Source organism: Erpetoichthys calabaricus, chromosome 1 (assembly GCF_900747795.2).
Source record: "Erpetoichthys calabaricus chromosome 1, fErpCal1.3, whole genome shotgun sequence".
Classification (NCBI taxonomy): Eukaryota; Metazoa; Chordata; class Cladistia; order Polypteriformes; family Polypteridae; genus Erpetoichthys; species Erpetoichthys calabaricus.
The window spans coordinates 158,268,673-158,284,832 of NC_041394.2; the positions used below are offsets into that span (position 1 = coordinate 158,268,673).

General features: G+C 38.4%; 1 protein-coding gene across 1 annotated transcript in view; it reads left to right on the top strand.

Annotated features, from left to right (window-relative positions):
• tbc1d30 (TBC1 domain family, member 30) overlaps positions 1 to 4,260 on the top strand; it is a 125,848-nt gene extending 121,588 nt beyond the window's left edge. The window contains 1 exon segment of the mRNA XM_051920768.1: positions 2,424 to 4,260. Within this exon segment, the coding sequence (XP_051776728.1) occupies positions 2,424 to 3,205 (782 nt within the window). The 3' untranslated portion in view covers positions 3,206 to 4,260.
• Positions 4,261 to 16,160: the final 11,900 nt, after the last annotated feature.

Sequence of the window (16,160 nt, forward strand, 5' to 3'; positions counted from 1 at the left end):
CAGGAAAGGCAGAATAATTTGGAAACGCTGGACAACAATGAACTTGTAAATAGATATTGATTTGACAGAGAGAAAATATTCATATCAAATCTTTTACATTACGTGATCACTTCATCTGTTCAGAGAAGCCATGCACAGTCCGCTAAAATTAAAGTTTTGCTATTATTGTAAAATGCATCTTTTCAATTTTTTAATGAATTAGGTATAGTAATACCAACTGCTTCTTGAATTTTGCACCAAACTTTGAATGACCTTGCAATGTATGTGTTAATACACAGATTCATATATTTCCCCAGCACTTTTTGTGAGATAATGATAAAGCAAGCTGCGTGCGTGCGTGCATGTTGACATACGTATAAAGATCATTACACCAAGTGTGAACAAACATATTTGAATCACAAGTGATATCACAGTATCAATGCACAGGTGGTTATATATGCAGACTGTATCATAGAGCCAGCATATTACCTTGAAAATATGCATGGCAGGATGAGTGATTGATGACGAAATGTCACATAGGTACGCAGAGCTTTGCATTAAATTTACCCCATAACATTAGCATTACATTTTACAAGTCCAGAAATGTTCAAGAAAGCAGGCATAGACTCACAGAAGATAAAGGGGGATCAAGGAGAGATGCATGTCACACCACAGTACACTGGAATAGTGAATGTGACTTATAGCTGTGGCTAGTTTCAGTATACTGTAGGTGTTATCTTACAAGGTGCTTCACTTGGCCATCACAGTATGAAGCTGATTCTTCTCCAAGTATGGTGGTGGATCATTCAATGTTAAATAAACACTCTTACTCTGAGTGTGTGTCGCGATCTCCGAGACTGTTGCAGTATTATTTATGATGATGGTGCAAAGTGGCAAACAATTGTGCACAACGTGGTGCAATTTCCCACTTTTTTATGTTTTCCTTCTTTTAATAATATTTTTATTATTGTTGTTGTTATTATAGCCCTAAAATCAGTACCAGAGCATTATAAATCATCATCATGATTTTCCAAGTAAATTAAAAAAACGTCATCATGAGTTGCACATTGTGGCTTGGGCTGCCGTAAAATTGTGATGTCATTCATTCTCAAATACAAATTGTTACTCATAGCTGGGAATAAGTGTAGGATATTCATAAATATTTCTAATTTCCTATTCTGTGGTAGGACGAAATCTTATCCTAGTTTGACTTTTAGTGCAATTGCCATGAGTGAGTGATTCTAAGAAACACTTGATAAATATGGACCCAGGTGTCATTCCAATGCCTACAGGGATAACCTGATTAAAATAACAGTAATGCCCAGTGAATGAAATGCCTCACTGACTGCTCCAGTATGCCATACTAAAATTATGAGTCTTCTGCTTTGACTTATAATGATAAGATCGTTTTAAGGTTTTAAGAGTTTTAAGGTCATACATCTAAGGCCTGTAGATCCTATACTTGGTTTATTATGAAGACTTGCATCATGTGATTGCAGAGTATGTTTCCTATGACAGAATCTGAAAGCTTTGCTAGTATTATTACTGCTATGAATTGTACATTATTTCAGAACACAAAAGGAAATTTTGCAAAGATAAAAAAGACACTTTTTCTTAAGGCTGAAAAAAAAGCAAGTAAGTAAGTTGAAATGGTCAAGTCAAAGTCCATACCTAAATACTAAAGATATCCTATAGCAGGAGAGCTGTGTATAGAAAAAAGCCGTCAAGCTTCACAGTCCTGTAAAGAAAACCATGATTGAATTCCTGCCAGAAGGGCCTGATTGGGTCTTCGAGGGTCTTTTTTTTCTTTTAAAAAGCCTGCATTTATTAAATGTATGTTTTTTTTATTTATAATTAAAGACAACACTTCTGCATAAGGATTAGGTGAAGGCAAGATATGTCTAAATATGCTGAATCATAAAATCTTATACAGCAGAGTCAGTTACTGCAATTAGCACTGATGTCTACCATCTCCAGAAGACTGGCTTCAAATCCTGCCCTAGTTATTGTCAGTGTGGAGTCTGAATGCTCTCCACAAGTCTCCTTGTTTTTTTTCTCCTGGCACTGCATTTATCCTTCCGACATCCCAGTGATGGCTATTTCAGTTAAATTGGTAATTCTAAATGGAACGGTGTTTATTTGAATTCAGTGGTGCAGTGATACGCTTTATGTTCTGGCATTAATTAAATGTTGTGAATGTCTGCTAATTGTTTAGAAAAATACAAAACCTTTCTATTTTGATTTTTGGATAGTATGCATTTGGAACAGGTCACGGTTGTTTTGTTTTTTTTTCTATTTTTACTTGCCTGGGCAATTGTGATGACTAAGCATAACACATGCACACACATTAATATACAGTATATGTAAATCATTGTTTCTTTTAATGTCTATTGGCAAGAATCAAAAAAATTACTATATATATGTATTTTTTTTATATTTTACAGATAAAGGACCCATCACAAGTCTTCTGCCTTCTCAGATTCACCAGACCCCAGTTATAAATCATCTGCTTTTGGGCAAAAAGATTAAATCAAATCAGAGAGGCTCTAGGAATACCATTGTGCACATGCCTGGCACCCATGAAGACCTGAAGTCAAAACTGAATTCTCCATGGCGCACCCATGTGAGGGTGCATAGAAAAAATCTGGCCCGGGCAAAAGGTCAGCTTGGCTATGGAGATACAATAGGATTAATTCAAGAACAGGGAGAAAAAAGCCCAAAAGCAGACTTGATTCATATTACAGAAAAATTAGTAATTAAGGATGAGAAGGAAGAGGAAGAGGAGGAGGAGGAGGAGAATGAGGTGGTGAAGGAAGATGTGGAGGAGGAGAAGCCAGAGAATTCTGGAGAAGAGGCTGAAAGCAAATCACCAGAACAAGTTTACAAGGATGTTAATGCCAATATCACTGAGATACAGTGTCAACTTGAAGCCCTAGAGCTGAAGCCCAAGGGACTGCCAAACACAGAGTCTACCATGTCAAAGAGTGAGAGGAAGGTGTCGGACTCATCAGGCTCTGAAAGCAACTCCTCTCTAAAGCTGTCCACAGCAGGCTCTGTAAAAGCTACAGCCTTCAGCCCTTTTCCTAGTGTCAAGCCCCCCAGGAAATCAGCAGCAGCTCGTAACCTTGGACTTTATGGGCCTACATCTCGAACACCCAGTGTGCAGTTTCCACAGATAAGCAAAAGTGTAAATCGATCAGGTAGTAGTGGAACCAAGATACGGTGATGCAACACGTTTTTTTTGTTGTTTTGATTTTGGGAGATAATGTAGTTGTATACGCTGTATTAGTATGCAGTAAATCTAGAAGCTGACGGGAGAGCAGATCTAAAGTAAGTGCTAACCTGGCTTAGGGTCTTTTGTGGAATCACAGATAGACAAGTACACCTATGGTAGTAGAGAGTGGAGGTGTCTGGGAAGATACTCTGAGCCTCAGCCGTAAACCGACATTGTTTTGTAGCTGTCCCTCTAGTGGCAATGGTGTGTACTGCAAGTGAAAGGCACACTAAGCATTACATGATGTCACCAGGACTATCAGGGTCTAAGAGCACATGCAAAACTGGTCATTTCTGATAGAAGAAACTGATTCTGACTTTCCCACTTGATGAATATGTTGGTTATGTAGCTGTTGCTTAAGGACAGTGGTGCTAATGTTGCATCTTATTCACAAAATTGCAAGTATTCATAATTTACCTTTAACCTTTGCCATAATGTTGTACGTTGAGAGAAAAAAAATATTGCTAACTATATTTTATATTTAAGTCCAGATATTAGATTGAATATTTGTCCCTGAGCATCTCTTCTAGGAGAGTATGTTTCCAGACTACATTAATTGTGTGTCTGGGTGATGATTATACTAAGATGGCCTGCATGTATTGTCATTTGTTTTTTGGAAGATCAAGATATTTGTGAGAAACCATTTTTACACTTTTTAAATTTAGAATAATAAAAAACATGTCTTTTTTCTTATCAGATGAAATGTACTCTGGCCAGTGTCTGAGCAGATATAGATTTGGTGTTTAAGTCAACTAAAAATATCAAATTACAGCCGTCCTAAATTGTACAGATTCTAAGTTCATAATAATCTATAATTTATGGTATTCTTAACAGCATTGCCATATTATGATGTATACTAGTTTATTTGTAAATAACTTTCAAAATGTTGCTGCTTTAGGAGCTAATGATTTATGATATTGTATACATCTGCAATACTTGTGAATTAAAAAAGATCAACTTGGAGGAAAATTGGAAAAATATTCAGAGTAATATCCTTGATACAAAAATGGCCCACAACAAGAAAAAAAAACAAATGGCAATAAGATGTTTGATGTAAAGTTTAGAAATTTGTGCAACCCAAGACGGTCTTCTTATGATGAGGAAAAATGAGCAGACATGCTTTTGTGTGTTGATTTTCTTTGTTAACAATTAAAGATTCCAATCTGAGTATTATCTCTATCTCTGAAAGTCTGCCACAAATGAGATTTTTGTTCTTTCAAATTTATCCTGTTTTGTTAAGAACTCTCCAAGTGATACTTATTTCCGAATATTCTGTAGATATTTATGAGTCCATCATGATTTATATGCAAATGCATTATGTGCACATTCACATAGGATAACACTTGAACCCTTCATACTGTTGTAATAACATGATAAAGATTAGAGAGTCTGTTGTTGTCATTAAGTATTCAATTTTGCTCCTTGTGCAGTCGTTTCAGGTTTCATACAGTGAAAAGTAGTTGCGTCAGCGCGAGTCTGCTGCACTTACCTGTTTCTCCACTATTCTTGTGCCAAGCCCTATATTCTCTTGTCTTCTTTTGTGATGTCCTGGTGTGATATCATGACCAGTGTTTATGGATAACACAGAGGCCTACTGTATGAACAGTGTTATGCAGGGTCGCTCTGTGTTACCAGTTTTCTGAATTGAAGCATCTTCTGCTGTGGATAAGGTTCAAGGATGTGCAGACATTAGTGTTGGTAGAAAATCCCCTAGAGTTTAGTGTGAAGTGTTCCCAGTAAACTTGCAGAGTTTTGTAGACAATAGAACATATCTTATAAGGCCCCAGAAAAGTGTGTCTTTTATATATGCTTGTTGTCCTGGAAATTTAAGTACCAGTCTGCAGCTTGAACTGTGAAGACTGGTTGCACAACTGCGACACAACCAAGGCGTTTAGTACTTCAGGTCTAGCATATTTATGTCCACCACATGAACTGTAAACTTGGTTTTATTATACTTTATGTTAGACATTTAAAAGCCCCTTCTGCTGCCAACTTGAGCATCATTTAAGAGGGACACAGTTGATCTTCAAGATTTTTTTTGTGCCACTTGTCTGATGTACCAGGTTGCCAACCATTAGTACAATTGTGTAAGGTGTAGAAGATATGCCTTACTGCCAACAGAGGTGCTAGTTATATAATGGTCATCTTAAAGTAGTTATTACAAGTAGACATGTTCAGAGAAAAGAAATAGCTTTCTATATTCATATACCTGCAGTTAATCCAAATATGTCTTCTAGCCTGAGTCAATGTCCCAGCTTCCATCTTTTGTAATTTTTCTTGTCCTGTTCAACTGTGAAAATTACACTAAATAATTTAGTTAAAAAATATTATAATATGGGATTATACCTCATCCAAATATTGTTCTGCAGCAGCATGCAAGAAAATAAGACCACTGCCTGGCTTGTGGCATGAATTCCCGAGAGTAATGATTTTCTGATCAGGATTGTTGACCAGTAATTTCTGTAAATGCAGTCTCATTTTTGTTTGGTTTTGACTGTGATATGGAGCTTCTGTAAATGAGTATATGAAAAAGTGATGTTGAAAATGGATGAACTGAACTGAATGTAAATAAAAATATGCACATTGTGGAGCACTTATTTTCACTGTTAACGTCATGTTAATCTATTAATACTTTGTTGATGATAATATCTCTGGTTCTTTTTTCTTTACAACTTGGATCACCTTTTGCATTTTAACAAACGTTTTGCGTTTAAATCTTTGACCAAGCGTCCTTTAAAAAAGTAGGCTTAGTTTCAGTTGAACAGACACGTATTTTGAAATCTAAAATGGCTGGACAGGACAGTACAGAAAGTTATTCATTTCCCTTGTGTGGATGGAAATTAGACATGAAGCTGCCTGTTAAGACACACAGGGTGCCGAGGATTATTGGGTGCAAAACAATGACCAGCAGATGACAAAAGCAGTGAGAAATCTGTGATAATAAAAGGCTAGCAGTTTCATCAGGTCAGGTCAGCTTAGGTTGTGGAGTATATAGTGGTACGGCGTTTTGCTGCACCCACTACACGACAGAACAGCTCAGGCTCCCAGTTGGCAGCTGGCAAAGGTCAAAATATCAGCAAATCAAAACAGGACAGCGAGAACAGGAGCAAAATGAAATCCCAAGTCAAAATACTGAAGAAAAGTCAAAACCAAAACACCAATAATCTAACACGTGGTAATAAACATAACAAGCATTAAAAAGAAAGAGCTTTTACATCCACCAAGGGATCCCACCAAATGTAAATGCTGCTATATATATATATATATAGTGTTGCTTCCTGTGAAGTCATGATCCTGTCACCCTATTCATTCCAATAACATCACGTAAACAAAATCAAGGTGGCAAAGAAAAATTTCAACACACATTGACAAAAAAAAAATATACCAAAATTAGATTCTTAAGAGGTCAAACCCTAAAATAAAACTGAACTACATATTGTACATAAAAGTGCACATAGAGTATGCCACACCAGCATACATTGACTGCTCACCATTAAAAAGCAGTCCACCCAGCGGTGATCGACTTCCTTGACAATGTGCTTGATGAAATTGTGCATTTTGGGGATTTGTATTAAGTGGTGTCAAGTTTGTGAAGTTTTCTTTACGTTCAAAAATGTACCAGTGCAGTTTCACAGGCTATGCCTGATAGGCCACATGTACTGCCAATGGGTTGCTGCCTCATTTGAACTGTGAATATCAGTTCCTAAATGGTTTTTGTAGAGGCTTGTGGTTTTATGGAAGAAGCCCAGCAACTGAGCAGATGAGCTTAATTGTGATTTTTTTTTGTTTGATATAATAGAGCATTGTGGAATGGTTAAGGTGGCCAACGTCATGTCATTTTCTAACCCGCTTAATCCAGACCAGTGTTTGGAGAGGAACAAATCCTGGACAGGGCATCAGTCCATCACAGGGCAAACCAGTTCACCTAACCTGCATGTCTTTGGTCAGTCGGAGGAGACCCAAGCAGACACAAGAAGAACAGTGACCAAATGTTTCTTTTTGGTTTTTTTTAGATGCCAAGTCAGGATTGTATGACTTCACTTATATGGGTGTCGGGTAGGCAAATATGAAACATTCTTATTTACTATTGTTTCTTAAGCTCTTTAAAGCTTTTGTGTATATGTATATATGTATGTATATATGTATGTGTATATATATACTGTATATATATATATATATATATATATATATATATATATATATATAAATATATATAATATACACGCGCACACACACCGAGGTCCATAAGTATTTGGACAGTGACACAATTTGCATAATTTTGGGTCTTTGACATCACCCCAATGGATTTGAAACAAAGCAATCAATGTGATGTGATTGAAGAATATTCTTTCAGCTTTAATTCAAGGGGCTTAACAAAAATATTGTGTGAGCTGTTTAGAAAAGACAGACATTTTTATACATGGTCCCCTATTTTCAGGGCCTCAAAAATATTTGAACAAACTAATATAATCATAAATATAATTATCATTTTTAATATCTGGTTGAATGTCTTTTACAGTCCATGAGTGCTCTAATGAAACCTGTCTCCAAGTGCTGCGTTTCCTCCCTAGTGATACTTTGCCAGGCCTTTGCTGCAGTTGTCTTCAGTTGCTGCTTGTCTGTTGGACTTTCTGCCATCAGTTTTGTCTTCAGCAAGTGAAATGAATGTCCAGTTGGGTTGTGGTTGTGTTGAAAAGCACTTGGTTTGCTACTTCTGCCAGCAGTCATATCATTGATAAACACTAGTGACAGACTTTCATTCGCAGCCATGCATGATTGTGCCATAACGCACTCCACCATGTTTCACAGATGATGAGGTATTCATTGGATCATGAGCCATTTCTTTTCTTCTCCTTGCTCTTCTCTTTCCAACATTCTGGTATATATTGATCTTAGTTTCCTTTGTCCAAAGAAAACTGTTCCAAAACTGGACAGGCTTTTAAAAATGTTTTCTGGCAAAGTCTAATCTGTCCTTCCTGTGCTTGAGGTTTACCAGTGGTTTGCACCTTGTGGTAGATCCTCTGTCTTTACTTTCATGAAGTTCTCTCTTGATTGTAGACTTTGACAATGATAGTTCTCCCTCCCATAGTGTGTTCTTGGTTTGGCTACATGTTGTGAAGGAGTTCTTCTTCACCAAGGACAGAATTCTGCAGTCATTCAGCAGAGTTGTCTTCTGCGGTTTTCCAGACCTTCTGATGTTGCTGAGCTCACCAGTGTGTACCTTCTTTTTAAGAATGTTCCAGATGGTTGATTTCTTCTATCTCTCTAAAGCAGGGGTGTCGAACTCCAGTCCTGGAGGGCCGCAGTGGCTGCAGGTTTTCATTCTAAACATCTTCTTAATTAGTGTCCAATTTTTGCTGCTAATTACTTCTTATAATTAACTTGACTCAGGCCCTTTAGTTTTTTTTCTTAATTACCAGCCAAACAATAATGAGACAAAACAAGCCGCCACATCACACAATATGACGATGTTCTTATAAAAAACAGAAAATCATCAGTTTTGGAAATGTCTGCTGTTGCAGAACGAGAGCAGCAACAAGCCGTGGAATTAAATAACGGGTTTAGTTAACAGCAAGCAAGCATCGGCTTCTCATTAAAGAAACTGGTTGGAGTTTGAAGCCCCAGTTTAAGCTGGTAATCTGTTGGCTCGTTTCATATCTCATTTCTGTTTGGCTGTCATTTAATGAGGAAACGAATCAATTCAGAGGACTGAATCCTTCTAACATGGCTGTTAAAATAAAAGGGGAAAAAAAGTGAATTAGCAGTGAAAACTGGTCACTGATTAGGAAAAGGGTTAGAATGAAAACCTGCAGCCACTGCGGCCCTCCAGGCCTGGAGTTTGACATCTGTGTTCTAAAGGGTTTGTTTTGTTTTCTCAGCCTGTTGGCCTGTTTTTACTTGAATGGACAGCTCTTTGGACCTCATATTGAGAGTTCACAGTGACAGCTTCCAAATGCAATCTGTGGAAAAGGGAGAAGAGAGGTTAGTGCACTTTATCAACCCTCGAGCTGATATCTTACCCTCAGTTAAGTCCTTTGACTGCCTCCCATATGCACATGTATGACAAGTGGTAGACAAAGTTTGTGCACTCCTCTTCAAATTGTATGCAATTTTAAACCTGTTTGAGTAAAGACGTTCACATAAACTTTGACGGGCATATTTCTGCACAGTTTAATGCACAATTACTGTTTATGTGCTGACTTCAATAGACTAAGAAATAAACTGTGAAAGTGGCATTTAAAAAAGCGCAAGTGACGTGGGCAGCCTTGTCAGCCTTAGTTACAGCTCTTCTGGCAGATGTCACAGCTTCTAAGTGTTTCATTTGAATTACTTATGTTCTTACTTAACAATGTTTGCACCCCTGTTTTACCTCAGAAACATTCCTACTGTAGATCAGCTTGTCTGTCCTACATGGCTGGAACTTCCTTGCAGATGTTCAGTAATATTCAAGGCTGGGGCTTAAACACAGTGTGCACTCTTTGCATATGTGCTGCTACCTTGAAGACATTTCAGTTGGTCTAGGATACTGTAAAAGGCATGTTGTATAATCTTTAATAGAGAGGAGATCATGGCACAGACAAGACTTGAAAAATATCCAAATTCTGAACCTAGCAATTGCATCTCCTCTGTTGATGGCCACAAAATTCAATCACTTTCAATCTGCTTTTCCCAGTCATGGTCTCAATGGCATCACATAGGATGGCATGGCCTGCTTAGCCCAATCTCCAGATTTAACTAAGACATTTCCAGGTTAAGTAAGACATTTTCAGGTGCTCTCAAACCACCCAAAAGACATCTCTCCAACCAAGAGGTTCGTCTTAAAGCACCTGAGGGCACCTGCCAAGGTCAGAGAGAACAGTAAGAAGTATCTGGTAGTTGACCATGTCAAAGGCAAAGTTGAAATTTAGCAGGATGAGGACAGAAGGCATGGCCTGCTGTAACGTGTTGACAATGGTAAGTAGAGCCATTGCTGTGGAATGACCCTTCTTGAAGCCTGACTGATTGGGATCAAGCAGCCGGTTCTGTAGAAGAAATGAAGAGACTTGGTCCACTTGATCCAGTGTGTTGGATAAAAAGGTGAGGAGAAGGACTAGTCTGTAAACACCTGCTTGAGATTGGTCAAATAGTTGGCTTCTTGAGGAGAGGAGTCGCTACAACGTGGGAAAAGTGCCTGTGCTGTGTGAAGTGTTGATGACATATGTAGAGATGAGTGATGGAGAGAAACATGAGGGAATGGGCTCAAGTGGACAGGTAGTGGGGTGACTAGAGAGGGTTAGGGTTAGAACCATCAGTGGTGGAGAGAGGAGGATGTACTGGTGATGAAGGAAATGAGATGAATTAACTACTGGTGACGGCCACCTTTACTTGAAAAAAATGGTTGCAAAATCCTCAGCAGTCAAGGAGATTGAGAGTGCGGCGTTGATGAGAAAAGTCGTATTGTGTTACTTGCTGCAGTTCTAGGCAATCAAAAAAAGGATTCAATTAAAGCAATAAAATGGGAACAACATTGGAAAAGTATTAAGAGGAGTATCAATGGTTATGTGCTGCTGCAAATAAATACAGTCTGATTCCATTTAAGGGCAAGCAGAATACTATGTTACTTGATAGATGTTTTGATCTCCACTAAAAACAGAAAGAAAAGGAGACGCCCACTACAAACTCAAAGGTGAGTGGCATAAGCTTGTCTGGTTGCTGTCTGGCATGTAGGCTAATAACTATGAACTATGCAGGTCACATTTATTTATATCTGATAATGTTTGTAGAGGGGCAGCCAAGTGAAGGCTTTTATTACTTAAAAAAAAAAAAAAAGTGTTTCTTCCTGCAGTTACCACAGCGCTGTGTGAATAATTAGCTCACGTCAGTCTCATGTCCTTTGGTGGGTTTTTAGAATTTAGCACCTTCTGCCGGAGGAGGTTGCCCTTATCGTCTTCTTCTGGAAAGAGATCGAGCGGTGTACGTTATTCTCACTGTGATGCCTATAAAGAGTTGTGGTCAAAGCGCATGTTAGCATCTTGTTTTCCTAACAATTATAACGACCTCAAGCCAGACAAATACACTGAGTTTGTGATCACTCACTGCATGCTTCAACAGTCTAAGCCTGTTTCACAGAAAGGGCCGCAATAACAATTTACAACACACTGGTCTCACCTTTTAATGTTCTTGAATTAACCTGCACAGGAGACTCTGACAGCTCTTTCATAACTAGTAAGCAACTGCAAGGAGACTAGGGATTCATGAATGTGAACCTTTTTTAATAAAAAAAGAGAAAAAAAAAAAAAAAAAAAAAAGAATTGCTGGCTGATTATTTTTAAGATACCAAAGATGGACTTGTATCTGCTTTCTAACTGGCCATCCGAGAGTATCTTACTCACTGCTGATAAAATCTTTAGACCTCAGACTTCTGACTCATTAGCTCTGGAAATAACTGCACATATGCAGCTCAGCTGTGGCTTTCTGACTTCTCTTTTCATGTTGCTAACTTCTACCGTCAGATTATTATCTTGGCTTGCCATTGAGGACGACCACATCTGCTTCCTATTGACAGACCACTAAAAAAAAAAAATCGTCTCATTAGTCCAGTTCACACCAAAAAACAGCACCAGCCCTTTGATCAGACTTGCAGGTAGATGTCATACCTGCTGGGCATTACTGGACATGCCAGTGCCTTCTGGTCAGCTGCAGGCTTATCCACCCTATTGATGTTTTTCTCGTGGAACATCTCCTGGAGGTGAGGCTGTTGGTTCTTAGTGTACTCCATTTTGTCCTGATTGCTCAACAAAAGTACAGGGATGAGGATTTTGACTCTGGGGTAGGGGGCTGTAGATCTGCTACAAATGAACGTGAATAGAGGACGTCAGCCAGACAATCTGCGAGAGTGAATATATATATATATATATATATATATATATGCACCTTTGGGATTAAACCCATGCAAAAATAATATATATTTTAAAAATTCTTTGGAAACCAATGTTTTCTAAAGTTGCACTTCTCCCAAAATTTCTCTTTTTTTTCTTCATTCGTTCAGCAAAACACTTTAATATAATTATTTTATCCAGTTTATATGGCTCGCTTCCCATTGACAAATTCAAAGCATTTTGGACATTTCTGAATATATTTGTATTGTTAAGGAACTCTCTTCTTTAATATAGCTGCATTGTAGTGTGCCATGTATACACCTTACCTGCACGTGGACATCTGCTTTAAGCAAAGAGACTTGCTAGTTCAGCACAAGCAGACCAAACAGTTAAGCAGCCCCCGTGCCAGTCACCAAAGCAGGTGCCCGCTCACCGCGCTGCTTTTTATTGCAGGCCACAGTGGTTTGCAATGTGGTGGGTGCGGCAATGCCCTGTATCAGTGCACGCTCCAAACCTCAGCTGCTATTCCCCTGTTGGAATATGGCAGTCACCCACACCAGGGGCCTCATTCATAAAACTCTGCTGTAGCGATCGTAACTGTGACACTTCACAAAGTTTATAGTGAAAAATTAACTACGAATTGCATGTCAACCCCAAACTGTGTTCAGACCCCTTTCCGTGGCGCCAAAAATTACATCCACTAATAAAAGTATATTTTACAGAAATGACCCAGAGAAAAGGTGCAGAGAAAAAATGTAATTAATGATTTATATGCAATCCCCCAAACTCCCCAGACATAAGCTGATTCCGAAACTGCCCCACCTCTCCTCTCCCAACATATACAGTACAGTAAACAAATACCAAAAAATCAGGTACCTAAAAATATCCCACAACCTCCACTCAATGCTACAGTTGTGCTCAGAAGGAGACAGTATTCACATAGAGAGACCAAAGACAAACCAGAACATAAATTTATGTGGCAGTGCTACAGTGCGTGATTTTGAGAGTTCAAATGCACATAAGGCAAAAAAAAAATGTACTGTACATTTGCACATTTCTTCACAATTCTTCATATTTCTTCTTGTAATTGTGCGTTCACAAATGTGTCTCAAACCTCACCGGTTACACCCTGAAACAACCATATATGGACCACGCTAATCAACCTCATACAGTACATACACAATCATGATGCTGCAGACCTTCATTAACTGGTAGAGGTGCCCACTACATTGAACTGAATTGAATTCCTTTATTGTTATTGTATGGTACAATGAGGTTCAATATGCAACTTCTCCATAAACTAATTCTGCTATAAAATAATACAATAAAAAACAATGAAAAATATACAATATAAAAGCATAAGTACAATGTACATATAGTGCAGATAGTCCATAAAGTGGCTCATGCTGTACAACATTACAGTTGTAGTGCAAGTTTACAGTGAGGTACAGTGGTACCTCTGGTCATGACCGTAATTCGTTCCAAAACTCTGGATGCAACCCGATTTCCCCATAAGATTGTATGTAAATACAATTAATCCGTTCCAGACTGTACGAACTGTATGTAAATATATATATTTTTTAAGCACAAAAATAGTTAATTATACCATAGAATGCACAGTGTAATAGTAAACTAAATACAAAAACATTGAATAACACTGAAAACCTTGAACAACAGAGAAAACTAACATTGTAAGAGTTCGCACTAGGCCGTTACAAACCGCTCGCTATAAACATTTTTTTTATGAGTTTTAAGCACAGGGAAAAAAATTAAATGCCACTTCTCTTGCGAAACTTTTCAAACCATCCTCTACTCGCTTTAAATTCCTTACGTTCGCTACTCAAAGAAGGATTTTTTTTTTCAGCAAATCGCCATGAATCTTCCTGACTTTCTCGCATATGATCGCCTCGCTTACGCTATCCCCTGCAAGTTGCTTCTCGTTCAACCACACTAGCAACAATTTTTTCACTTCTTCCAGCACCACTTGGTTAACATTGTAACTCCTTTTGCAACATCAGCTGCTTTTTTAGGCCAAATACAGTATACACAAACAAAAGAAAATGGGAAAAGGAGTGTTTTTGTTCGCTACCAGAGCGTGTGGTCGTAAATGGATGCAAAATTTTGGCAAACATTTTGATCGTAACCCAATTTGAACGTATTCGGAAACGTTCGGGACCAGAGGTTCTACTATAATTGTAATTATATGTATAAACAATTCTACTGGAGCACTTGATGGAATGATTGAGTGCGTTTAGAGCTCTTTTGATGAAACTGTTTCTGAGCCTTGAGGTCCGTGCAGGAAAGGTTATGAAGTGTTTGCAGGATAGGAGAAGTTGAAACAGACTGTCACATGACTGAGTGGAATCCATGCAGATGCTGGTGGCTTTCCTGAGGCAGTGAATTCTATAAAGGTCCTCCAGGGCTGGGAGCTGTATCCCGATAATCCTCTGCACTCTTGACACAACCCACTGTAGAGCTTTCTGATCAGCTGCTGTGATACCACCCACACATAGAATGGGTTAAAATGCTCTCGGTGGTGCAGCAGTAGTAGGTCAGCAACACCTGTCGAGGGAAGTGAGCTTTTTAATCAATACTCTTAAGAAAAACAGCCGGTAACAGGCAGTAGCAAAACATACATATAAGTTTTCTTCTCCAAATTAGAGGCATGCAAGGAGCCTTTATATGGTGGCCTAAGCATGGGTGTCAGCAACAAGTGCAAATATGTTTAATGGCAGCATGTTACTGCTGCTGTAAATGCTGTCAGGTCCAGCCGTAACTGTGACTGAGATTAAGGGTGGTGGGAGATATGATCTCTGCAGCAAATTGGCTCTCTAGTCATCAGCAGAGTGTGAATGGAAGGGAGAAAAAAAAAAACGCACCAACACTAATCTATAACTGAAGATGCCATTTTATTTGCCATTACTTAAGCCAGAGCAGTCCTGACCATTGTCATTCTCATCTTGGCATCACAGATGAGTTGCATGAACTGCTTACAGATTAAAAAAAAGCAGCTTTACAATGTTAGCGTGTAAAAGTGCTCTGATTATGTTTAGAAAACGAACATGGGTGCAAATTGCCTTTTGATGTTGGTAACAACATGTTATGTGTTGTGCATGTGTACCCACACCATACGAAAACTGGATGTAGTGCCTGACTTCCAGCACAGCCGGCATGACGGAGTGACGCTTGGGCCGAGATATTCCTGACCTGTTGTCCAGTTAAATGAGAAGTGACAACAGGTAGGTGATATTTGGCAATAAATAAATAAATAGATAAAAAGGTCTTCGGTGCAAATACGCAGCATTGGCCCCATTTAACGGAAGTAAAATGCAGACTAAAAATACATCAATGCATATCCCTATAACTGCACAGTGATATGAATTGTTATACATGTGATTCATCATTTAGCTGATTCGCTTCTTTTCTCTACTTGATCTAAGGTGTTGACATTTCCCAGTTTCTACAAAATGGTGCATACGTATCGGTCACAGTTGCTGTAAATATATGTACGTTCTCCCGTCAAGTTTTCTTTTATAAATCCCAACGTTTGCATGGGAAGATGCCAAGTCTCTTTTTCTGAGTACATAAGCTTTGTAAATGAGCCCCTCTTGTTCTCATATCACTATGCCTTGAATATATGATCATGGAGATTCCTATGTTTGTTATTTTGGCTCACCTACACCATAGTTACTATATTGTGTAAATATGTGTTAGGTATATCTACATTATAGTGCCCTGCGTGTTACCTGCATTTGGACAGCCACCTTAGAGACTTACTAGCTCAGCACAAGCAGGCCAAACAGTTATCTTCAGACCCGGGCACCCCAAACTTAAAGACTTCACTTCACATGGAATTAGCTATCATTATATGAATAATCAAGAGGATTTTTTCTCAAAGATTGATCTAAACTATGCAAGGTTCATGTCAGTAGAGATACAAAGTTTAAATCCATCTATAACAGTCCTTTAAAAGGTACTCAAGAGTTGGTCTGTGAATAGTTCCAAAAGGTTAAAAGTTCAGGTGGTCCTGAGAGTTGGCTTGTTTATTA